This window comes from Sodiomyces alcalophilus, assembly GCF_042370955.1.
Source record: "Sodiomyces alcalophilus JCM 7366 unplaced genomic scaffold ACRALscaffold_2, whole genome shotgun sequence".
Taxonomy (NCBI): Eukaryota; Fungi; Ascomycota; class Sordariomycetes; order Glomerellales; family Plectosphaerellaceae; genus Sodiomyces; species Sodiomyces alcalophilus.
The window spans coordinates 469,301-493,896 of NW_027263533.1; the positions used below are offsets into that span (position 1 = coordinate 469,301).

Consider the following 24,596-nt stretch of genomic DNA (forward strand, 5'->3'; position numbering starts at 1 on the left):
AGGGGGGGGGTTGGGGGGGGGGGGAGTCAGTTTCATTTTCTCCTTCCTTTCCATTCTCAGGGCAAAAAGAACTCACTCGTCCGCATAATCCATGTAGTTGTGGATAGGATCAACCCCCCAGCGGCCGGGACAAGTGTTCTTCCCGACGGGACAGCCATACGAAGGCTCGGCAGAGGGCGGGGTATCGTGGATCATGTCGCCGACGCAGCCGCAGCCGCCCTGGAAGGTATGGGCGAGGTTCAGCCAGTGGCCGACCTCGTGGGTGGCGGTGCGGCCGAGGTTGTAGCGGTCGAGGGAGCCGCCGGGGACGGATCCGGCGAGGATCACGCAGCCGTCGCGGTAGAAGCTGTCGGATCCCTCCTCGGCGTGGTGCGGGTATGTGCAGGAACCCAGGTAGCCGCCGGCGTAGGTGAGGAAGTAGAGGTTGAGGGTGCTGTAGTCGCCCTGGCGGAGGGACTTCCGCATGGGCAGGTCCTCCTGATAGTAGGCCCAGGCCGCGTTTACCGTCCTGGTGACGTTGACGAGGGAGAAGTGGATGTTCCAGGGGGCGTAGTCTTGGTTCAGGACGTCGAGCTGGGCCATGAGCGTTGCATTCTACAGGTGGGGAGAGGCCCTCGGAGAATTAGTGGATCTGTTATTTCGGTTTATATAGCGAGCGGCAAAGCCTTGGTCCCTTTGACGTTCTCCCAAGGTAGGCCATTGGCGAAGGTGGGAGCTGGTGCTTACACTGAGGTAGCCATCCTCGGGATATTCGGAGATGGAGACGACATGGAAGACAGTGGGAATGATGATGGGCGTCGCCGATAACCGGGATGCGGCTAGGCTGTTACGGGCGTCCGCCTCTTGGGACGCGAATACGGCGTTGTCGGCGAGGTTCTCGATGGGGTGGTCCGACGTTGCGCAGCGCATGATGGTATCGCCGGCGGCCATGGCGACTGAGGCCACGGCAAGCCACAGAGACCTGACAAGCATGACGATAAGTTGGGAAGACACGATGCGGTGGTGTCGCGCAATGGCAGAATGATCAAGGAGGGAGGGGAGGAAAGGCGGGAGGGGAGGGGAGGGAAGATGCAAAGGAAGGACCAGGGGAGGGTACCAACCACGAGCCGACGACGGGACATGGCCGGCGTATCAAGAAGGAAAGGTCTTTGGTACGCACACTTACGTCGCATTCTGTTTATTGTACTTGTGGTTCTCTCATTTCAAGGCTTATCCCGTGGACATTTTCCCCGTACGTGAACGTGAGCAGATTGACAACCGCCCGCATGGAATTTCCAGCTCGTCAGCCAGCGCAATGGGGGGTTGGAGCCATGAATCTGGGGGTTTCTGTTCTGTACACTCATCTTTTGGCAAGAGGGTACAAAAGTAGCTTATTTTGCAGCTTCTCGAAAGGATCCAGAGCGTTGTACTTTGAAAGCCTCAGCTTCGCATTTCAGGGGTATCGAAACGGCGGCCTTCCTCTTTGGGTTAGGATGAAGATGCAGCTGCGGCCGAGATCCGGATGGGGACGGACCCCTTGTTGGCGCACGGACCACCCCAGGCCGCTAAATTATTTCGAGACTCAAGCACGGGGCTTAGCCAATAAACGGCGCGTATTGGCGACAGGTGGGATTGGTCGAACTCGGAGTTGAGATGGACCAGCTGATTTCGAGAATGAAGGGTAAGGGTTTAGACGGCTATCGTGTCAGCCCATCAATTCATAACCAGCCTGCGATATGGCAAGAGAAACATGGAACTCAGCCACGTTGGCCTATCTCTTAGGGCGTGTTTTTCTGTGCGAGGCCCTGGAACCGCGTTGGCTTCCTCGGATTCCTATCGTAAGGATAGAGCCAATCGCTGGCTATACGTCGGCGGGGGTAACTACCTAGGTATTAAATCTGTGTCATGTCTGGGATCTCCATACATTGACAATCGTTTTAAACTCGGAAAGCGTTGCCCTGGAAAACCTGTCCAGGAAGCCAACGGCGGGAGCGTACAACGTACACGTTCCGAAAGTATGCCAACATGACCGGGTCCATGCCACCGGATCTGATTGGCAGGTCATCATCTGCCACAAAGAATGCATTCTTCAGACTTTCTAGTCTTCCCGATTCCGGGATTCCATCCAGAGGTCCGGGACACCTACGAAGCTGAAACGGAAGCATCCGAATCCAAGAACACGGGACCGGGGCGCGCTACCCACAAACCCGCTCCGAAATGCCCGCACGAAAAGGCAAGTTTCGGCAAAGTGGACCTCTAGACTTTGCCGGTACAACGCAAAAGGTTGTTCATCGTGACGGAGGGGAGGTTGTTATTGTCTGCTTCTATTCTTCTTTTGGGTACCTAAAGCAGTGCAGTCAGTCAGTAAGATACTTATTTCCGCTGGATTAGCTGAAGAAAGAGTCGACCCATCGGCACTTTTCTAGGGTCGGAATATCCGAGACCTACATCTTGGATAAATCTTCCAGAAATTTGTTCGTTCATTTTCGCATAAGCAGAGGCCTCTTTGGCATACAAGATTATTCTTGGGCAGCCAGGAATGCGAGTTGGTCGTACCCAGAGTAAGAATGGCATGCAAAGAAACGGTTGAGTGTGATGACATAATCCGCGAGACTGCGATTTATCCGCTCTGCCGCACAAGAATACGTTGCATTACCTAATCCAAAAAGTCGAGGCACGAATCCCTATTCGTACAACTCGTTCGTGACTAGTGCTAGCTTCCGCAAAGCATATGAGCCGCTTCTTCTTCATAAAAGGTTGGGGGCTAAAATGGCACATATCCTAATCTCGACACTACTCCACTCCACCATGAGACTGCCATTTTAGGAGCATAACGGCTCCTGCGACGATTTCCAATCCCACCCATCGGATTATCACAATTATGGCCGAAGAGGAGATCGAAGCTCGCATGTCTTGATCAGGTTGGCCCGTCAGAGTGTCTTACCTTACTCTACCGTTGACCATTGGGAAAGACATACGTTGTAAGTCCGCTAGTCCTGCATCACCGGGCAGCTCGCACTACCAATGTCAACGCTCTGTTCTGGGAGCTAGAGCTCTGGGACATGGTCATTTCCTAGGCCGAGGCCAAGACATCTTGCAACCATCCAAATTATAACGTACGTTTGTGCAACGTACAACGTACTTCGTATGCATACAGATAGGGGGCGCAGGGTGCGGCTAATACCTAATCCGGACCTGATCCTCGCGTCCGGGGTTGGGATCCTTCGCGTGAGGCCAAGGCCGCAAAGCAAGCTCAGAACAGTGGACCTGGCGCGTAGGCAACCCATAATAGGCTCATCTTTGCGTCGGCCCCGGGCTACCGACTTGCTGTCGCACAAGGCACAGCACTTACCGGTATGCGTGGAGAAGAACCCGCCTGCTCCTCAAGGGTTAGTTCTGATTACCCGCCGCCTTGCCTGCCCCAAGCCCGGGGGGAGGGGCGGGTGTTCTGCTGGCCGACCCTTTTTCTCGGATCCTGTGATTCTGTTCTCCTCTTTCTCTGATCTGCTTTTTTTTCGGGCTGCTTTTCACATTATTTCCCCCATTTTTTTTTTCTTTTTTCACCTTTCCTTTCTTTTCGGGGCGGATCTGCTCATCAATTGCCGCTGGCACGCCTCCGGTCGATGTCTCGCACATTTCTCATCTAAACGGCATCCTGTGAACGACTTGCCTCGGTCTAATATCCTGGCTTGTCGTCGAAAGCGCGCGCAAACTCGCGGGCAGATGGCGAGGGGAAGCGATAGGAAAGAATAAAGAGAGAAAAAGACAATAAGCAGCGAGGAAAGGAGGAAAAAGAAGAACAGCCGAGACCGACATCATGACGACGTACGAGCCGCTGAATATCGGGTCCCTGACGACTACCTTCGTTCCCCCCGAGCGATGCACCGACCGGAACGACATTTACAACATTTACTCTACCGTGGGAGAAGGCGTCGGCCCCTACCAGCTTCAAGGTCCCATCGATATTCGTAACTGCTACCCCCCTGGCTACGACCCAATCCGCGGCGCCTATTTCTCTCCCGGCATCTGCCCAGAGGGCTTCACCGTAGCATGTTCAAAGTTGGTCTCTGTCGGCGCTCTGACTGAGACGATCCATACCTGCTGCCCGACGTGAGTTCTTTTTCTCGAAATCCCTCTTGCTCGCCACACTTCACACGACTGACCGCCGAACAACAGGGGCAACCGTCACGTGTGCATATCTGAGCCGATTAGAAAACTCCACTCGACCCTCATCTGTATGTCTCCCCTAATTGGCGCCGGTAACTCCTGGACCATCGACCCCATAACACAACTATGGGGGGACGAGACAAAGGTAACGTCCATTTCGGGTTCGATTGGGGGGGCGGCCGTCAACGCGTACGGTATCGAAGTGCGCTTCCAGTCAACCGACTTTGTCTCGACGACCGAGAGCAGTGTTGCAAGCAGCGCCGAGAGCAGCAGTGTTATCGCCAACAGCAACAGCGCCCAGAGCAGAACCACCATCGGTTCGAGCCAACCAGCAGAGGTGAGTATATCGAATTTTACGGGCCATGGTCGGCTCCCCCTTTCCCGCCGCCCTAGGACTAACCATTAATTTGGCCTCGACTAGACGGCGCAACCATCTCCGTCAGCCGCCACACCGTCCGAGACAGGAAGCGTCGAGAACAGCGGAGGCGATGGTCTTGGTACAGGCGCGATTGCGGGTATTGCTGTCGGATCTGCGATGGGCGGCTTATTGATTGGGGCCTTGCTCCTTTGGCTCTGGATCAGGCGGCGCCGCCAGCGAGTCGCCGGAGCCGCGCAGCCTGACACCTGGAGGCCGGGTAAAGACAAGAGTCACGAGACGAAGCCCAAACCGCACGAGCTGCCTGTGGTCAATCCTCAGGAGTTGGCGACAGATGACGGGTCGAATCACTGGCGCGCGATGAAACCCTCGCCCGCCTACGACCCCACTCCCGCTTCGTACCATTCCCCGGCACCGACAGCCCAACCCGGAACGTCGCCCCCCCCGCTGGAATTGGAGGGTAGCGGAGTACGGTAATTGCGACTTTCGACGAATGGTGCTGGGAAGTAAAGAAAATCGAAGGGGGAACAGGCCTGAGAGGCAAAATAAACGAAAATCAAAAAAAAAAAAAAAAACATGAAGACGAGAGAAGGAGAAGAGACTATACATCTCTGTCTTATTTACCTCGGTAGGGTGAAATGGAGTTTGGGATGGCGTGTCGAATCGAAACTGTGTGTCTGATTTAGCAACATACCTGGAACTGTCTGCATTCATGTCTTGCAAGGAGTAAGGGCGAGGACGTACAGTTACCGGACCGCGACACTGAGCTAGCTGACAAGAGAACTGAATTAATTTCCCCTTCTTCTTCAAAGGCGAGGCGCATGTTACTGGCGGACGAACTGTCACTTTGACTTGCCACATCGACGACTCCGCAGCGAAAGGCTGTACTGTACGTATGTCATAGCAGCCGTCGTGAAGGAAGCTGAATTTCCTGCCAGAGCCTTCGATGATCTCTCAACCCTGGAGTCCCAGGGTTCTTCCCAGACGAAGATGCCCTGGCCAAGTCGTAGTTTCCGATGGACGCCTGGGCATATGTGTATCGCGCTGCAAGGAGAGGCCCCCGGTGTCCGACTGTCCCATAATACCCACAGCATCCTGGGCATGCATTTTCGTCCTAGGCCTCTTCCCATGGAGCGAAGGGAGGCATGACATCCGACTGGTGAGGCATTTCTTTGCCCACCTCCCTCGCTCCTGCTGGAATGCCGGCTGGTTGAGCGTCGCGTCATCACCCCGCTGAGAACCCGGATGGTCATGGATCCACACCGCCGTTACCGGTAGGACTCGGGCCCCCGTTCGGAGCCTAGACGAGAACCCGGATGGCCGGGGCCCCCACGTCGTTGTGTTTTCTCCATAACCAGCTTCCCCATAGGGACGACACGTACTACAACGTACATCCGTACATCCCCCGCTGTTACTTGGATGAAGATTCTTCTGCCGGTGATCCTACCCTCATGCTCAGCAGGACAGGGCATCGAGGTTGCACGAAAGGGGAAAAAGAAGCGAAGAGCTCCTCTTTGGATTGGTTCACGACGTTATCGAGGGCGTCGCACAACAGATCCCGTTCAATAAATCCCTTCAGCCGTGGGGGGATTGGCCAATCCAGCCTCTTGATGTCCGTCGTTCCCCGCTACGGGGCATTGCGAACAACCATGCCGTTATTCCAAGGTTATCGACTTGCACGTTATCCGGTCCACGGGGATTCGAAAAGTTCTAGACGCGGCCTAAGAACATGCGTCGGCGACGTGACGTGCTGAGCTCAGAGCTATTAAAGAGCACTCAAGCTCCCTTCCCTCTCGTCTCTTTCCGTTCCATTCCCTCCTGTCTTGAGCTTCTCTCCCGGTCACCAGAGTCAGATCCCAGGCTCCGGACTCCTCAGAAGCACATCTCGTCGTCTCTGTCGAGTGAACTCCAGGCCATTTTCTCGCCACAGCCGTCGCAAGCCGCCCACAATGCTCGCCTGCGCGACATCTGCCCTCCTCCTCCTCCTCCCCCTGGCAACAGCCACCCCGCTGGGCGCGCGCCAGGCCGACTCCCCCGTGACAGTCACCGTTGACACCGACCCCGCCGGCCCGACAAACTCGGTCTATAACTGGGCCAAGGGCTGGGAGGACGAGTTCCCCATCCACCAGTCATGCAACGCCACCAATCGTGCCCAGATCGCCGCCGGCTTGCGCGAGACCGTCCAGCTCGCCGCCCACGCCCGCGACCATCTCCTCCGCTGGGGTAGCGAGTCCGAGCTCGCCAGGAGGTATTTCGGCAACGCCTCCGTTTCCGGCCCCATTGGATGGTACAGCCGCGTAGTGTCGGGCAATAAGGCTGGGATGCTCTTCCGCTGCGACGATCCGGACCGTAACTGCGCGACACAGGAAGGTATGTCGTTGTGGCCTGGTGACCTGTGTGTGCTCTTTCTTATTCCGCCGTTTCTCTCTTTCCCGTCTCTGAGTGCGGTTTTTTTGTCGTGGACTTGCTCGAACTCGACCCATCACCATTTCCCTACAACCCTTCTTCTTAACCCCCGGTCAATCATGAACAAAGCCAAAACTAACGCTCCAAAACAGGCTGGGCCGGCCACTGGCGCGGCGATAACGCAACCCAAGAGACCGTCATCTGCGATCTCTCCTACGAGCTCCGGCTACCCCTCTCCGCCGTCTGCAGCCGCGGCTACACCGTCGCCGGGTCGCCCCTGAACACCTACTGGGCCACCGACTTGCTGCACCGCGTCTTCCACGTGCCGCTGATCAGCGATCTCCGTCTCGAGCACTACTCGGAGGACTACGCCGACGCTCTCCGGCTCGCCGTCACTGACCCCGAACTCGCCATCGTCGACAGTGACGCGCTCCAGTACTTTGCCATCGACGCTTGGGCCTACGACATTGCCGTCCCCGGCGTCGGATGCTCCGGTGAGCTTCCACAAGTGTCGTCTGCTACAACGTCGGCGGCGGCCGAGCCGACGGGTACCCAGAGCGCCGATGCATCGTGCCATACTCATGACGACGGGTTTGTGCACTGCTGATCTTCCTCTACCGCCGTGAGGGCACACAGCGTTGCTTTCGCATAATCCATCCTTAATTTCCCTTGTTAGGAACTGGTGGTATGGGACGATATTGGGAAAGGGAAAGGAATCGATACCTGAAAATGGAAGGAGACGAGTTAATGTGCATTCAAAATAGAGACGACAGACACGACCAGGCCTCGATGATAAGGATGGTGAAAGTCGGTCCGTAATCGACATGCATCATGCTGCTTTCGCAGTTTCTGTATATCCTCTATTCGTACAGCCATATGGGTTATAAAACCAGTTGCAACAGACACTTGCTGGGTGGGATGGAACGTTGGTCGTTGGTTGGTGGTCGGACATTCATGTCCGGGTGTCCGGGTGTCCGGATGCAGTCCGCGGTGCAGCCATCCGAAGAAGCTTTCGATGGTAAGAGTAGCTGCGGGCCCAACGCTTCGTCGACCCATGGCTCTCATATTCGTACATATTCATAGCAGCAGGCCAATCACAGCACGTCTAGTTTAGAGTGCTGCCTATTTTGATATCAGAGGCAAAAGCCGGCAATTAGAGTATAAGTTGCATGGACAGTCCCTTGGCAGACACAATAAGCTTGGTCTCTTTTGGCAAAGGATCCGCGGAGGGTTGCAGGAGCATCGAACTCGGATGGCTGGCTACTGGCCAGCAGTACTTTGCATGCGGCAGTTAGCTAGTATATTCTAGACAAGCTCCTCGACAGCTTAGAGATGGCTTCAGGGGAATGGGAAACCGAGGGGGGAGTAAGATGCGGGGAAGTAAGAAGTGCGGACTGGCAAACTGACTAGTTGCTGTACCATTCATCAGGCGATGCATCGTATGGATGGAGATGATCATGTCACCGTCGACCGAGTCAGAAGTGGGAGGGAATCGCTGATCGTGGGGTCGGACGATGTAAACTTTGAATGCTCTACCGCTCACTTTTGTTGTCTCTCTGGCTTTCGTGTTGGTGTAGTTGGTGCAGCAAGGTGGCCAACAGGTACAGTAGTATCGACCTCTTCGCGTGAGAGAGAGACCAACTGCAACTTTGTCCATCCAGTAGGGAAACGAAATCTTGACAGCTGAAACTGATAAACGGGAGGATACGGCGACGACTCCATGGTAAATGGAGGACATGTGCGTGCCTTCACATCGTACCGATGTGACACGGCATTTGCCTCTGCACCAGCCTCCACTTGCTGGTTCCATGCAGCCGGCTAAGACGCCTCGGGAGCGCCATGCATTGTAAATGCATTGTGGATGGGTTTCGTAGGCAGACCAAGATTATTGGTCTGTTTCCTGAGACCTGTCATCCCGGCCACCTGGCCCCTCTGATCGCACAGTAGAGAGACCTTATCCGCATGCAGCGAATATCAAGCAAGAACCATGGTGCGTACGTACTCAGTACACTGCGTCCTTGACTACCCACGCCGCAGGAAAGCTTCCCCGCCCAGTTTCCACCAAATGTTCGAGGAAGGGCAGACCATGCAATCCCGGCCGGGACTTTGGCGGACACTTACGAGTTAGTTCGAGGTCAGATTTCGCCCAACTAGCGGATTGGCACGTGCCCAACAGAGCAGAGACGAGCATGAACCATGTGGAATAGGTAAGTTTTGGTGGGGAGAGCCTAGTGCAATTGAGTCCGTTGCCGTGTGAACTTGAGCAAGCTCACCCTATAATGGACGCCAACTTGTATCATCTTGGCAGGTTTATAGCTCGGCGGCTTTGGTCCTTCAGAGAGTGACCAGACCAGGCATCGTTGCGACAAGTCATGTCAAGTCAAGCGATAGAGATGGTCAACTTGGGGCAACATGCGATTCGTCAAGGGAACTGGCCGGCGATGATTAGGTGTTTGGTGTTTCCATTTTGATCAAGTCTGTAGATCAGAACACGTAGGCGGGCGAACGGAAGACGCAAGTGATAGACGTCGATGTGCTCACATTACCACAGATCGCCCCCTCAATATCCAGCCAAAACGGATGGGAGCCATGGAGAACAGAAATAGGATTGGCGACGAACCTACGAGTCCAAAGAGAAGGTACAACGTACGGGCTGTCGCTGGCATCGACGATGCGTTGCTCCTTCCACCAAATGCTTGTTAGCTGGGTTTACCCCGCATTTTAGCTTGAAAAGGGGTGACGTCGACAACCCTCGTAGGCCTCCTGGAGGATGCAACGCTAACGTACGCACGGACCGGAATGAAGGCCGCACGCCGGAACCGGGTGGGCCCTTTATGTACTTTGGTACCTACTTGTAATTACGTACCTGATTCTTGTTGCGGTTTCGGCCTGTTGATTGGTTTTCATTCGTTGCCAGATGCGTGGTCATAGGTACCTAGGTAGCTTAACCCCTGCTTTCGCAAAGGGACAAGTATTTTGTCGCCGCCGTGGCCGCCGTGGCCGCCGTCTCCGCCACCTCCAACTCCGTACTTTCCCCAGGAGCTCTTTCCCTGTCATGGCAAACGCATGCAGTCGTCCGCACTTCCTACCCTGCATTTGTACCCTAGCTTGTACCGTCTCTTGTACCTTTCTCGTAGCGCACCCTGATTTTGCAGCTATGACTACTAACTGTGAGCATGTGATGATACTTACTAGGTACGGCTGAACATGGGTGTGTCTACCTGTAGGCAGCCACGTCCTAGCTACCTACAGTACAGTACCATCAATATCACCAAACATCCCATCCCCTCACGACTTGATGCTCAGCTCAGCTCAGCTATTGTTTAAGTATTTATTAGGCGGCTAGTTCGGTATCGAAATCGTCTATTCGTATTTCCCCCCTTTTCTATTTCTTGCCCCTTTCCTTCCTTTCTCTTCCTTTTCTTCTCCTGATTTAACCTCAGCTTACTCTCCTTCTTTTCCTTCTTTCATTCCTCTCACAAATCATCCCCAGGCAACCCAATCCATCATTTCACTCCGCCTCAACCAGATTCGCAAAGAAACTCGTCATTCCACTTCTTCCTCGCCGTCATCCATCTTCTTCCTAACACTTCATCTCTTCTCCCTCCATTACCCAACACATATTCCTCCTAGAGGGCATCGCCGGCAATCCTACCTTGGCCTCGCATTGGCTTCACTACACCACGTCACATCACCTGCTTGTGTGTCTGTCCTCCGCACATTCCGAACACGTATCGTCGCCTCGCTCGGTGCTACCGAGTTCAATTCATTTCAACCCTCCGACTTTAAAAAGCGACAACCGACAACCGACGTTTCACCGGCGCTCTCCGACTCGGCCTCTCGGACGATTCAACTTACGATTGTCGTGTGAACTGACCCCACCAAACCACCAAACCGTCACGTGTAACTGGCCGCCTCGTCAATCGCCACCCAAACCAACACTAACTCCTAGGATCCGCCCAGCATGCCCTCCGATAACGCCAACGCGAACAGCCCCCCCAACGATGTGAATCGTCGACGCAGAGGCTCCGTTACCCAGCAGGCATTAGCTGGCCTCTTCCGCAACAATACCACTGGCGCCGCAGGCACCAACTTTCCGACTCCAGATGCTCACCGTCGCCGGCTTTCCATCTCCACCACAGGCCTCGGCATTGCCGGCACCTCTGTAGCCAACTCTGCCACCTTTAGTGGTAGTTATCGCCGAGGCAGCATGTCCACCAACTCGGATTCCGTGGTCGACGAAAGCGCCATCGACGAGGACGAGGGGAGCAGCCGCACCGCTCCCACCACGCCTTTCGTCCGCAGGATGAGCTTTGGTGGGCCAGCCATGCGCACCCCCATTCGCAGCGGCGGCGTAAGCCCCGGTTCTCTAAATGGTAATCACCCACTTGTTTCTCCCCCGGCCCGACAATCGGATGCAAAAAAAGGTGGTGCAACGGCCATCAAGAGCCCCGGGCCGGCGGCGTCGTCCTCGCCCTCGGCTATTGCAGCTGCGCTGTCTACCCCGGGCCGGCCTCGGAGCCTTAGCGTACAGGCAAGCACTGCCACCAAATCAAGATGTCCTTCTGACCGGTCTCTGTCGCGCTCAGATCAGGGCTTCAACTGGTCCGAGCAGCTTAGGTCCCGAGCCGAGAGTTCCGTCCAAGGGCCGCGGCCCTCTTTTACCTTTGGCTCGACCATGTCCACCTCGCCCCCGCGTGGTAATGGTCAGCCTGCCAATGCCGCCGCCGCCGCTCGCCGTGACCGCGCCAAGTCCGTTGCCGAAATGCCCGCCCCACCCACGCAAGCCTCGTCCGTGTCGCCCAGACCCCCCGAGCCGGAGCGTCGCAAGCCAGACGCCTTCCAGGAGCGTATCCTAAAGGGCGATTTCTATATGGACTGAGAAGACCAAGCCCCCATGGGACGGACATGCAACGCTACGCTTTGCAAATGACGATTTATACGACCTGTACATCTGCACCAGTTCTTACATGTTGTGGAACCCTTTTGCGTTCCGCGCCGCCTTCTCTCATACCTGTCTTCTTATTTGGCTTCAGATACGCAGGGACTCTTGACTCTTACCCTGCTACATGCCGTCACCGGGTGTTCATTTTTGAAGCTTCCACATTCTCTTTACGCAACACATGACGATTCTAGATTTGTCCTCTCTTTGGTATCATTTCACTAGTTCGGCGTTTTGAGTGGAAGAGGGGGACCAGGCGAGTTGGAGTGTTCCGGCTTGATGTTGCTCGTGAGGACCGCACAAGGCCACGGACGTCAGATGGTCGGTGGAGCAAAGGCGTTATTATTGCACGCACGTTTCATTCAGATTGGGAGACGGGAACACTGTCGTTTGTGTCTTATTCCGTTCAGAGCTAGGTTTGTTTTTGGAGCACGGCGCACATGATCTCTCGGCCAAGCAGGATCGGGTTTGATTGGGATGGCTTTGGCGGCGAATCCGGGAGAGGCTTTCAGGTTTTATGATGGTATGACGGGGCGACGAATAGCGGGCGGGCATCTCTTGAGCGTGGTTGAGTATACAGATCCATTTTCTTGCAATTGGAAGGTGTTAGAAAGGGTTGTTCTCGTGTTTTGGTATTCAACTCGGGCTCTCTCAAAGTTGGCGCAACGGAAATCGATATGATGATGACCGGGACGACTCTATTCGGCGACACCTTTGTCTCAACTCGAGTGCATCGCGATTTGTTCAACAGCATTCGTCGTAACACCTGTGTGCTATTAACATACCAACCAGTATACCCATATATGACCCTGACCACCCGGCTTTATAGTCCTGGAAAGCCCCTACAAGAAAACGCCACCTTGACCTGCTGTATTCGATCCCATTTCGCCGTGGCCGGTGTTTGGCGTAGTAGTACATAGTGGTCGTAATACTGTCTCGTGTTTTCAGACAGAGAGCGTCGTGGGTCTCAATCATTCCTCGCCGATAGACGTACCCCGTATCCCGTCCGGTACCAGCCATGATGAAAGTTTGATTTGGGGCATGGGATTTCCCATTGTCACATCTGAAAAGGGGGTACGCCGCTCCCGCTCCCCCACGATGAGCCGCCCCTTGCAGCCGAGCCGCCACTGGAAGTCGCACCGGCCCCCCAGGCCTCGAGTGGCATCCCCTGCAGGAATTCCATGTTGGCCATGACGAAGCGTGTATCATCCTTGCCAAACCCCGTCAGTGCGCCGTTGCCGTTGCTGGTACCGCTGGTCCCGTTGAAATCCTGGCCGAAGAGCATCCCCGGGTCCCCAGGGTAAGCGAATCCCGCACTAGTCCCGCCACTACCATCGCCGCCGCCGCTGTCGCCAACGCCGAGACCGAAACCGAGACCGAGGCACGAGGCCAGCTCTTCCATCGAGAGGTGCTCTGTAAACTGGGATAGCGGGAAAGACGCGAGGAAAGGGTCGGTGTTGAACGGGGCGCTGCCGGTTCCTGTTCCTGTTCCTGTTTCTGTACCGGTTCCGGGGATCCCTGCGTCGGCGCCGTTCGACGTAAAGGAAGACGCGGCTGCGGCGTCTCCGTTGGCAGCTACTGTGGGATTTGTGGCTGCCGCACCTTCGGCTGGGTGCATGAATGATGGGGGTGGTGGTGGTTGTGGTGGCGCTTGGTGGCGGGGGTTGAGACCCCACAGGACGTTATGATTACTGTTGTGGTGATTGGTATTATTGTTGTCGTTGCTGGTACTTTGCGACGGTGGTCGGGGTGCACACCTGCGGTCATTTGTCGCAATCTCGGAGAGCAGGTGGAGCGGCGTACTGGCGCTGAGACTCCCCGTTGTTTGCTGCTGCGAAGACGGCGGGGTGAAGGGTTTCGGCTCGTCGCGTTGGGCGGCCGAAGACGGCTCCCTGGATGCCGAGGAGGCGGAGCGCGCTGTATCGTTCTCCGGGCCAGCACCGCCGCCCATCCTGAAGAGGCACGACGAGCCGCCCTCTTCGGTCCTGGACCTCTGGGAGCGGTAGCCCCTGAGCATGGCGATGATCATGAGGAACTTGCTGGCGGCGCGGCTCTTATCCTCGGCTGCCACGGCGCGGAACTTGTCGAACACGGCGTCCAGGTAGTGGTCGACGCGTATATCGTCCTTGTTGATGATGGTCGCGAGGCCCGTGGCGGGGGTCGACACGGCCGAGTAGGTCCGCAGCAGGACGATGAGGCTGTAGGCGACGCGCGAAAAGTTGAAGACGGGCAGGCAGCGGATAGTGGTAACGTCCATTCCCAGAAACGTCTCGATGATGGTGTCAATGGCCGCGAGGGAGGCCGAGACTAGATTGACCTGAGCGTTGGTCAGGGTCTGCGCGTCGGGGAGGCCGAGGGGCCGGGACGTCGCAGCGTTCGTGGAGACGGACGGAGGCAAGTGGGTGGCCGAGTCGTGGCAGGGATCTGGGCTGATACAGAGTTCATGAAGATGGAGGGAGACGATGCCAAAGGAGATTTTGAGGGTTGCTTCATTTTTTTCTCGTCAACAGACCGACATCAAAATAAAGAGAGGACGAAGAACTCACGTTGTAGCATCTCCTTGGGCACCGACTGGAAATACGACTCCAGATCGTTTCCCAACTTTCGGAGCGAGAACAGAATCCTCGGATCGCTAATGTTGATGGTCTGCTCGGGATCGTCGAGGTTGAGCTGCAGCGCAATGTCCTCGGCCAAGCGATGGGTGCGCACCAAGGCGCAGAAGAAACGGTCGGTGGGCGCCGCCTCGGGCGACGTCTCCAGCATGTCGACGCACTCGGCGGCGAACCGCGTCCAGCGCAGCAGCAGGGGCCGCTGCATGGCGATGGCAACGTGGATCGAGAGGAGGTAGCACCCGAGCCACGCCCTCCGGGCCTCCAAGGTGGTCGGGTCCGGCATGATGCTCCGCTTGTAGGGGCTCTTGCGCAGGACGTACATGCCCAGCGGCATGAACCGGCGACCCGGCGTCCGGCGACCCAGCCCAATGTCGATGGCCATGACGCCGGCCATGTGCACGAGCTGGTAGAACTTGAGCTCCTCAAAGTGCTCCGGCGGGACGTACCAGATGACGCTGACGTGGAGCGCCTGCACAATCTCGAGGCTCTTCTCGCCCGCCATGATGATCTTCTCGGCCAGAATCTGCATCAGCTCGCGGCAGAGCTGGCGCTGCAGGCCCGATGTTTCTCCCGAGGCGGCCGTCATGATGGCGAGGAAGAGCAGCGGTTTAGTCCGCCTGAGGTCCATCGCCGACAGCGTCGCGGGGAACACCACGGCCGGGAAGTGTCTCACCATGTGCATGTTGTAGCGCGCGAAGAGCTCAATGGCCTTGTCCATGGTCAAGATGCCCCTGTCTATGACGTCTTCGTATTCGCTGTCCATCCGTATCGGCGGTGGTGGTTGTGGCGGGGTTCGTTGTGGTGGACGACAATGATCGGGGGGTTGGGCGGGCGTCTCATCCCGATCCGACAGCTTCCTCTTATGGCCCGCCAGACATGGCGGCGTGCTGCATCGAGGGTGTGCATACCTTTCACCGACCGCATCACCGTTGATTTGGCTGTTGCTGTCATTGTTGCTGTTGTTGTTGTTTGTATCGCCCTGTACGGCGTCACGCCTATGCCCAGAAGACTGCTTTATCGGTGTTTGTACTGCGACACTTCCCCAACCGCCGCCATGGAAGGACGACGCATGTCCGGCACTTGGCTGATGGACCTCGGGGACAGCTCCGCCCGTTCTCGTGTGTAAGCTCGCCGTCAAGGCATCGATCTTCTTCTCAAGCTCCGCCACCCTGGTGTCCGTCTTCTTCTGTCTCTTCCTCGTCGGCACCGTCACGACGCAGTTTCGTTTCGCCTTCCTGCAGCGGGCGCAGGGACCCTCGGGGTCGGCAGTATCGGGTGCGCATCGCACTTTCAGGCCGCGGCAAGATTCGCAGGCTCGAGGTCGCTTCGCGTCTTCTGCCCCTCCAGGGGATGCGTCGAGTTGGCCGTTTGTTGCCGCTTTCTCATGGTGGGAATCGCCATGGCTGGGAGCAGAAGCTACCCCGTCTTCGGCACGCGTCGGGTTTCCATTATCGGGAGAGTACACCCGGTCCTCATACTCTTGGCTGGTATGTGTCCGTCTTCTTCCTTCGCTGGCAACTCCTTCGTTTGAGGCCCCTTCTTTGGCCGAGGGGTTCGCTGCGGCTTCTGTGGGCGAGTGTCCTCTCGGCTGGTTCTGCTGCTCTCCTGATGCAATCGGAATTGGCTCGGGGTCTCGTAACGCTGGATCCACTACGGCTTCATCGTGATTCATGTTGCCGACGAAGACGTGAAAGGTGAAGACATTGGTCGGCCAGATGAGGAGTCAGAGTGGTCGGAGAGTCGGAGGTCGGAGGAGCGGCGATAGAAATCGCCGACAACACTTGCGTCATAGTCATACGTAAGCGAGAGCCGCCCGTCGCTTAGTCAGCTACGGCTGTATTCACCTGCATTCACCACTTCAACACCATCTTAACCATCACGACGTTCCGAGATGGAGGGTAATAAACAGAATATATGCCTTCACTTCCTCATGACAGCCCTTTTTACAGCAGCATAAAATGTATTAGACCACATTATCCCATTACCCTTCATACACCCCTTCATCTGCCGGCTAGCTCGTAGTAGTACAATCTCGACCGTCCCGTTCCATCCATCGCAAAAGCCTCCATGTGATTTCCTGCTCCTGGAGGCAAGCTCAAATATCCAAAAACCAGCCCAGAGAACCGTCCCAAATCATAAGTACAACCAATTGGTGTTCGTTCATTCGCATGATCCGATGACATGTACTGAATTCTACCCCCTATAAACCCATCCTACAGGTGTTTGTCTGTTCTCGTCGCGTGCCATCTCCCACCATGAATATTGGGTATCTCGCGAGACGACATGGAAGAAAGAAAGAAGAATGAAAGACAAAAAAAATGACAGAAAATATTTCCGAAAATAAAAAGATCATAAAAGTCAAGGGCGAAACCCCCCCCTAGTATCGCGTCTCCTCGCGCAACCGGCTCCGCGAGCCCTGGTTCGGGTTACCCGACCCAAGCATGCCGAGACCGTACATGGCGCTCTCACGCCGCTTGTTCTTGTAACCAGGCTCGTAGGATGCCGCGCCGCCGTTCGAGCCGTCCTGGTAAGCAGCCGAAGGGTAGATGGGCTGATCATACCCAGGGGTAACGTTTCGAGACCCCCCGTGATAGCCACCCTGGTCATATCCGCTCGCCGCACTCTCATACCCCGGCCGCCCTGCAGTCGGGCCGCCTCCGGGGCCATGATTCGCGTATTGCGGCTCGTACGATACGCCGCGGTGCATCGACAAGTTCTGCGACGGCGTGGGTGACGCCCGCGCAGCGTTCATATGTTGCAGCAGTGGCGGCGTTACGCCTCCGGCCCTGCCCTGTCCAGTGACCGTCTCCAGCAGCCGCTGCCGGTGGGGCGACTGGCTCTGCCCCGAAGTCCCCGGCCGCTGCGAATCATACGGTCTCCCCGGAGGCGGCAGGATCGGCGACGGCGCCTCGTACGTCGACGCGGACTCGCCCGACCCAGACGGGAGCTCGTACTCCTCGGGTGGGATGCCGAAGATCGGCTCGTAGTTTTGCAGAAACATGGCAAAGACAGGCGCCGGGATGTTCAGCGTGGGCGAGAAGACGATGCCCACGTTCCGTACCGTCATCTTGTTGATGTCCGCATTGTTGATGATCTTGATCAAGAATGCGATGAGATACTTGAGCAGCGTGGCGTTGGCCAGCGGGAGCCTCTGCACGAGATCGCTGAGCGCATCAATCTTCTCGTTCCGATCCGTCATTTCCGTCACCGTCAGGAAATCCAGGTGAAGATCGCGCGTCAGGATCGTCGTCGGCAACTCGCGCAAGTATAGCTTGAGGAGAGACGCCACCGCATGAATGTCGTAATACATCTCGTCCGTGACCAGGTTGATATCGCCCTCCGTGTTGAACCGCTCCCGGAGTCCCTTGATCACCACATTGGATCCGCTGAGCCGGAAAATCCCTTCCTCCAGGCTCGCGTTATTGGCGTCCAGGTACTGGATGCATCGATAGACGACCGAGGGTAGCGGCACCGACACGTCCTGCGGCGCGTTGTAGCGGACGGCTTCGGCTAGCGGTGCCCCGAACACCTGACGAACCGGGCCCTGGTAACCGCCCTGCGGCGGAGTCGACGACGCGCTGCCCTCATTGCCGAACAGCGTGTCCTGGCCGTCGGCCGAGGACCTCGTCGTCTTGGGTCCGAATCCGAAGAAGCTCCTCTTCCGCTGCTTCTTCTCTTCGTGACTCGGTACAGACAGACCGACCTTGTTTCCCCACGCCGCCGAGTCGGAGATGACCTGCATATCCTTCGGGCCCGAAATCACCATGGGGGAGAGCGGCACGTCCGAGTGATGATGATCCGGCGTGCCAGATGACGTCTTGGGACGCGCACTTTGCGGCAAGTCACCCTGGGTTGTCGAGTCGTACCGGACACCAATGAGGCCATCAGAACCCGAGGGTTGGTGACCGCTGCTGCCTTGATGGCCCTTGCCCTTCTTCTTCTTTGCGCCCGTCCGTTCCGATCCTCCCGAATCGTGACGGTTGTGAGCGGAACCGGCGCCGCCGTCTTCTTCTCCGCCTTCTCGGTAGTCGATCCACTTGAGGAGTGCCTCCACCCAACGGTCTCTCTCGGTATCGCTCTCGGCACAAAGCACGTGCTTCAGGTAGCTGCTCGAGTCTTTCTTCTTCGGTTCCAAGATGAGGAAGGCGTGGCGGTACTGGTTATCGAAATCTTCCGTGCTCGCCGTCCCGGAAGCTGGCGATTGGTTCTCGTTGTTGTTGTTCTGCGACTGCTTGCCAATCTGCGCGTTAGGCAACTTGATTGTGCCCAGGTGAGCGCCTCCTGGTGCCTCGAAATATCGCAAACGCGGGCCGTCAAGCACAAAGAACCGTGCCTTCCATCCGCCAAAGTTCTTCCCTCGCTTTGTCAGGTACCCGCTTCGGAAAGGCCGCCCCCCCGGTCCAGCTCTGGCAGTTGGCGAGTCCGGCCCGCCATCGGCACGACCCTCTTCGTCTGCATTCGGCGGGACCACGTTGGTGGATAGATATTTGCAAAATTCCAAGGCCGTCGCGAGATCAAGGGGCGTCTCTAAAAGTTCTTCGAGGTACCGGTCGAGAGCCTGTCTGCGGGCATCCAACTTGGCAGGTGCATGACCCGTGAACAGAGCCCTGTCCGGTGCCTTTGTGGTGAAAGAAGGGCACTGCTTCAGTCTCTGGTCCAGCTTGCTCAGCGATGCCAAGTCCTTTTCGACGCGCCACAATTCACCCCGGTCCACTCGGGAGAAGACGGCGAGGGTAAAGACGGGATCCTCCTCGAGCTGTGTGAGAGAGAGGACGCTAGCCCGCGAAGGCTTCATCCGAGATGATGCGACCCTCACCTGGACCGACGGGATGGCGTTGGGCGGCAGGAGCAGATCCGGGTATTCTTCCATCACGAACCCCTTGAAGATTTTGCGGCGTGCCGGGGGATTGCCCTGGGTCGGCTCATCGGCCAGAGGGGCAAGCCTCGGATCTTCAGCGCCGTCGCCTCCTCCTCCTCCTCCTCGGGGCGACAGGACGAGCGGAGTTCCGGGTGGAAGGGGGATCGGCTGCCGAGGAGGCCTCGGCGAAAGGGGCCCATTCGGCTGGAGGCTGGTGGTACGGGGAGACAGGGGAGGGGAGGCCACTCGCGGACCACCTCCTGGCCGGGGACTCAGTGGCAGCCCAGACGTGAGGGGATGACCCAGGTTCGCCGCCCCTAGGCGGTCGCCGTTCAGGACGCCGGCTAGAGACGCAGCGTTGTTCTGGTAGGTGGCAAACTGCTGCCGGATATTTTGCCTCGGGCTGGGCGGCAGAGCCTCCGCCAGCAGCTTGGGGGCCTCCAGCTCCGTTGTTACAGGCGTTCCCGTTTGGCTCTGCGATTTGCTCTTCTTGGACAGACTCCGCATCTCCGTCTCTTTCTTTGCCAGGGCCTGTCGCGCCTGTTCATCCTCTTCTCGCGTTCGCCGTCTGCCCCGCCTGTCATCCAGGACGATTTCGTCCACCTCCAAGATGTCGTCAAAGTCCGAGTCGGTGTCGCCGTCTTCGGGGGTCGGGGTCTTGCTCTTGTGGAGTTGCAATGGTGCTGGCGGTGGTTTCCGCGGCGGCGGGATGGGGAACTGGGTCAGGTCCTGGTCGGGCTTGGACGTTGCGTCGGTAGCTGCGAGGGCAGGTGGGGCCACGGGAGGCTTGGGAGGCGGGCCCTTGGGCGGCTGGCTCGGCAGGCTCCTCGATGGCGGGAGGGACATGTTGATGGGGAGCTCTCGAATCTGGCGCTCCTTCTCTTCGTGTCGCGCTGCATCGGCGGCCTTCTCCTCGGCTTCGTGGTCGAACTTGTCGTAAGCGTATTCTTGGGGCTTTGGCATCATGTGGGAGGGATCCAGCATCTCGCCCATAGCGGAGGGCGGCCCGTTGTCGATTCGGTCTGCGGGCGGCGTGATGGGATATGGAGCCATGGCCATATCGATGGGCGAATGCTTCTGGCTATCCGATTCCAAGCTAGGAGAGTCGGGTGCGGCGTGCTGGTCGTCAGGACCGGAGATGTCGACCTTGGGGATGGCCCTACCCACAACAACTTCGGATGTTTTGAGCCTCGTTTGGGATTCGGCGGCCTTGGCAATCTCCGGCAAGGACATGACTTCTTTGAGCTTCTTGCGATACTTCTCCTTATCTTTCAAGGCCCTTTCCAAGTCTTTGTTCAGTCCCAGGATCATGGCGCGCTGCTTGTCGACCAACCGCCAAAGCTGCGAGTTCTGCTGAGACTGCGACTGTTTTCCTTTGAGCAGGTATTGTATTACTGCCTCGGGGCTTCCGGCCGTCTTGATTAAGCTAGCGATGTCGGGCATCTCTGCCTGGCTTGATTGAGAGCCCTTCCGGTGGTTCGAGCTGCTCGTAGCAGCCGACATGGCCGAGTCGATGGATGAGTTCCGGGGAGCACCGTTCCCAGGCTCTCCCCTGGTGGCTGCAGGTGTAGGGCCCGCCATGTTGGGCACCGTTTGTGATCTTGGCAAGCCTGCTATAGGCGTTGGGTTTGCGACGGCGTCGGATACAACTCGGCTACCATTCGTGGAATGGTGATTCGCGATTGGTCTACAATGGCATGGAAGGAGAGAATTTCTTGTCAGCCCAGGAGAGATCTGGCAGAGTGATATCATGAGCTGAAGGTGGACGAACCGCGAGGCTCCAGCCTCTGGAGTAGAAACAGCCGAAGTGTCGCTTTGGTAAAAAGTCTTTTCGGCGGCAAGGAGTTCGTCCAGCTTCTCTCTCGGGGAACGAGGCCCCTCTCCCAGGTAGGCCGGGGAGTGAGGGATCGATCGGCCAGGATGGTGCGGCGTAGTGCCAGGGGAAATGTCGGATCGGCTAGAAAATGTCGGGCTCGCGGGCGATACTGCGGCGGTTAAGGAGAGAGGGCTAGGTATCGGTCTCCGAGCGGTTCTGCGAAGGGTTGTGGAAGACGAAATCAGCGGAGTGGCACCAAGGCAACGAAACGTAAAGCGTAGTACAACAGGTGACGCCCGACACAGAAAACATAAATGTAGAGAGAGGACTAGGGCTTCCTGGAAATGGAAGGACAAGCTTCGTTTTCCTCGTTCTCGCCCAAGTCGGTACACGGGGAGGGCCCAGCAGTGGAGCCCAAGAATCGAGAATTGCTTCCGGCAGACTCAGCCAGGAGAGCGACGGAAAACAAAGGCGTGGGCCAAATCGGTGATGAAGGGCATCAATGGGTAGGGACATGGGGAGAGAATAGATAGGGGAGTCACGAGAAGTGTGACTTTTTGCTCACACGCAAACCTCGCAAACACTCCACATGCCCTCCTTCCCTGTCGGTCCGGTCCGGCTTGAGGAATAGCGGCGACAGAAATTCTGGGGGAGGAAGACACATGAAGCGAAGGCCAGGGGTCGTGGGAGACAGAAAGGCAGGGTAAAGGCGAGTGGGTTTGGACGCAACGCACCTTGGGGATGGCAGCGAGTTTGCGCTGGGAGGACGACCCGAAGAGTGGATTAAGCGAGCGGTAGACGGAGTTTCGTCGAACAGAGGTGAGGACGGAGTTGAAGATGAAGAAAGCGAAGGTTGACGACTGGGTTGGTGGGTAGGAGGGCCATGGGCGCTCTGGGCCGCATGATGTGACATGGTCCCACCAAAGCAGGGGAGTCGGGACAGCGATTGATAGTGTAATAATGGTAGTATGTAGTAGGTAATTAGGTGGCTCGTCTTTCGTCCCTGTTACGAGTTACAGGGCTTAGCCTTAGCGGTCGCGAGAGACGGGGATGGGCTCTTGTGCCTGTGTCGACACGAAAAGGTTGTCGCCGGGGGTCTGTGTGGTTGGGTGCGTGGGGACGTTCGCTTGGCCTACAAAGGCAAAAACGAGAGAAGGTCTGGATGTAACACAGACCGATGGGATGTCCGGAGTTTGGTTGTCCCCGATTTGACGGTGCATATAATTAAAATCATAATACAGCGTACATACCACGTACGTACGTATCATCAAGGTAAGGCGCGTGACTGAAAGAAGATGATGGAGAATCGGTCGGTCGTTTTTCAGATTTCCTCAGGTGGGAGGAGACAGGCGGTGCTTTGTCAGAGTGGAGACTAGCGGGGCAGTCAACAGCATAAAAGCTACGAAGTACAACGTACAGCGTTCGTACACAGTGTGCCTCGTTCACATCACCCAGGGGTTTCAAAATGTGGGGGGAAAGCAACAACCGGTCACGATGCGGACAACGAATTACCGAATACCTACAAGACCTAATGGTATGCAGTTCTGGAAACGAAGAAAAGTCTTTGGTTGAATAGGTAGGAGTAAATTTTGGAATCGGACATTTGGGCACTGGTCAACACCAAGTACCTAACTAAGGGGCGACCTAGGTAGATGAGACTACCTTGGACACAAACCTGTCTGATTGGGAAAGATTACAACGTACAATGTACAACATACATGGCCACTCCTCTCGAACCACCCCAGGCTTGGAAGAGGCACTCCGTAATGGTAGGAAAAGACTATCTACGGTATCTCGGGGGGGCAGGTTCATCAATCAGATAGCAAGTGTCCCACGTTGTATGGTCTCTGGTCAGGCTGGTGACTTTTACTTCCGGAACTTGAAGTTGTATATACGTTGGAAGGCTGCCCGCCCGAGGTACCTCGATACGAAGACTCGTTTAACCACGAAAGATACTCACGAGGAACAATATAAAAGAATACTAAACAATCACAGAAGAGGACAATATCAAATTATCCTTGGGCATACCCAGTAGAGCGAACTGCGCGGCAAGCACCATCATCATCGTCAACCGGTTACAGTCGTGAACAAGCGAGCCACGTGTACGTTGTACGTATGAGCAGCGAGCACTCCGTAGGTAGATGGCTTCTCCATCCACTCTACGCCAGCTAAACTGACGTGGGTGTTTATTATGACCACAGCCAAGTAAGGACAAGAGCCTGATCCAAATACCTATGTATGTCGTGAGCAACGGCAACTCCTCTCAAAGTACGGAGTATGAGTGCCTTGGGTACCAAGCTGGAAGCATGCCTCGCATCTACACGGCCGACGTAGGGCATCAAGTGTGTCTACCTACGTTGTACCTACATCGGCTGTTGTAGAAAAGTAGCATCACCCAGACGGCTTTCGAACTTGGAAGCGCGGCATATTGCATGTCACTACTCAGTATGCTGCCACCCTAACCCCCCCTCGATCGATACCATCCTCGTCAGAGTGCAACCATACAGTACAGTACAACGTACGTTGTAGGTACCTTACTTAGTGACCCCACAAACCCCTTGGCAATTTATCGAATGCGACCTGGAGATACCCTAGCCTCTTGCCATCATTGAGCACAGACGGCAGTTCGAAAAAGGACACTAACGTACTTCGTAGGTACTTGCAACGCACAGTATATCCTTTGAACCCCCAAAGGATACAGCGCAATCTTGAAGTGTGAAGTAGACTCTTGAACTGACAACGTTGTTGACGAACCCCAATGTGGCTTTACGTTGTACGATGTTTACAACTACTCTAAAGGCTTTGCTCGGCATAAGGCTTAAAGGACTTTTCTAACCCCATGTACTTCGATATACATACAACGTACTTATATTGTAATTCGAGTGGTGCTGCTCACATGTCCTGCAGGAGACTGCATGTGTTCCTGCAGCCCAGTGTTCACCAAACAAGGAGTCGATGGAATCGACTTGCACGTCGCACGCAGCGTGTGTCTGAATACAACCAACTGTAACAAGCTGGTATTCGGCAGGCTCTAAACAGATACCGCAGTCAAAACAGACAGGAGATCATACCCTTCCTGAATTCATGTTTCCTAGGTATGTCGTTGTACGTTGTAGTTGTGGCAGCAAGAACCCCTCCGCTCGCAGAAGGTATCTGTATCTGCCCGAAATATCCTGTGTTACGGGTCTTATTTTGTTCGACGCTACAATTGGGACCCAACGGTGTCTTCGCCCGACCGTGGCTTGCCTTTGGCTCAGACCCAGGCGCTTGGGAGAAACGTCATCTCATCTTTCATTCTTTGTTCACGTCGTCGGCCGGCCTCGACTACGAATAAAAGGCAAACAAACAGAAGAGTCCAATTTCTTTGGGTGATTCTGGTGAAACCTTGCGACGTGAATCTTTTCCGCCAATGGACAATCGCGGACCTCATCTGCCCATTC

General features: G+C 56.2%; 5 protein-coding genes across 5 annotated transcripts in view; 3 read left to right on the forward strand and 2 right to left on the reverse strand.

The window, feature by feature from the left end:
* Positions 1-795, reverse strand: part of ACRALDRAFT_2082223 (uncharacterized protein) — a gene marked incomplete at both ends in the record, with an annotated part of 1,007 nt that extends 212 nt beyond the window's left edge. The window contains 2 exons of the mRNA XM_071022421.1: positions 77-594; positions 727-795. Of these exons, the coding sequence (XP_070876402.1) occupies positions 77-594; positions 727-795 (587 nt within the window). The remainder of the gene's footprint in view (positions 1-76; positions 595-726) is intronic.
* Positions 796-3,540: 2,745 nt separating this feature from the next.
* ACRALDRAFT_1060773 (uncharacterized protein) lies at positions 3,541-5,494 on the forward strand. The gene is made up of 5 exons (XM_071016301.1): positions 3,541-4,089; positions 4,156-4,483; positions 4,568-5,191; positions 5,267-5,289; positions 5,363-5,494. The coding sequence occupies exons 1-3, from the start codon at positions 3,797-3,799 to the stop codon at positions 4,997-4,999; spliced, it is 1,053 nt and encodes a 350-aa protein (XP_070876403.1). The 5' UTR covers positions 3,541-3,796; the 3' UTR covers positions 5,000-5,191; positions 5,267-5,289; positions 5,363-5,494.
* A 977-nt stretch (positions 5,495-6,471) lies between these two features.
* Positions 6,472-7,535, forward strand: ACRALDRAFT_2039823 (uncharacterized protein; the record flags this gene model as incomplete). The annotated part of the gene is made up of 2 exons (XM_071020989.1): positions 6,472-6,892; positions 7,081-7,535. The coding sequence occupies 2 exons, from the start codon at positions 6,472-6,474 to the stop codon at positions 7,533-7,535; spliced, it is 876 nt and encodes a 291-aa protein (XP_070876404.1).
* A 3,363-nt stretch (positions 7,536-10,898) lies between these two features.
* ACRALDRAFT_2079759 (uncharacterized protein) lies at positions 10,899-11,810 on the forward strand (the record flags this gene model as incomplete). The annotated part of the gene is made up of 2 exons (XM_071022366.1): positions 10,899-11,304; positions 11,518-11,810. Coding segments are annotated over 2 exons (699 nt in total), but the record flags the coding sequence as incomplete, so codon positions are not given.
* A 1,828-nt stretch (positions 11,811-13,638) lies between these two features.
* Positions 13,639-21,008, reverse strand: ACRALDRAFT_2088851 (uncharacterized protein; the record flags this gene model as incomplete). The annotated part of the gene is made up of 5 exons (XM_071022530.1): positions 13,639-13,762; positions 13,838-14,294; positions 14,417-16,132; positions 17,105-19,721; positions 19,797-21,008. Coding segments are annotated over 5 exons (6,126 nt in total), but the record flags the coding sequence as incomplete, so codon positions are not given.
* Positions 21,009-24,596: the final 3,588 nt, after the last annotated feature.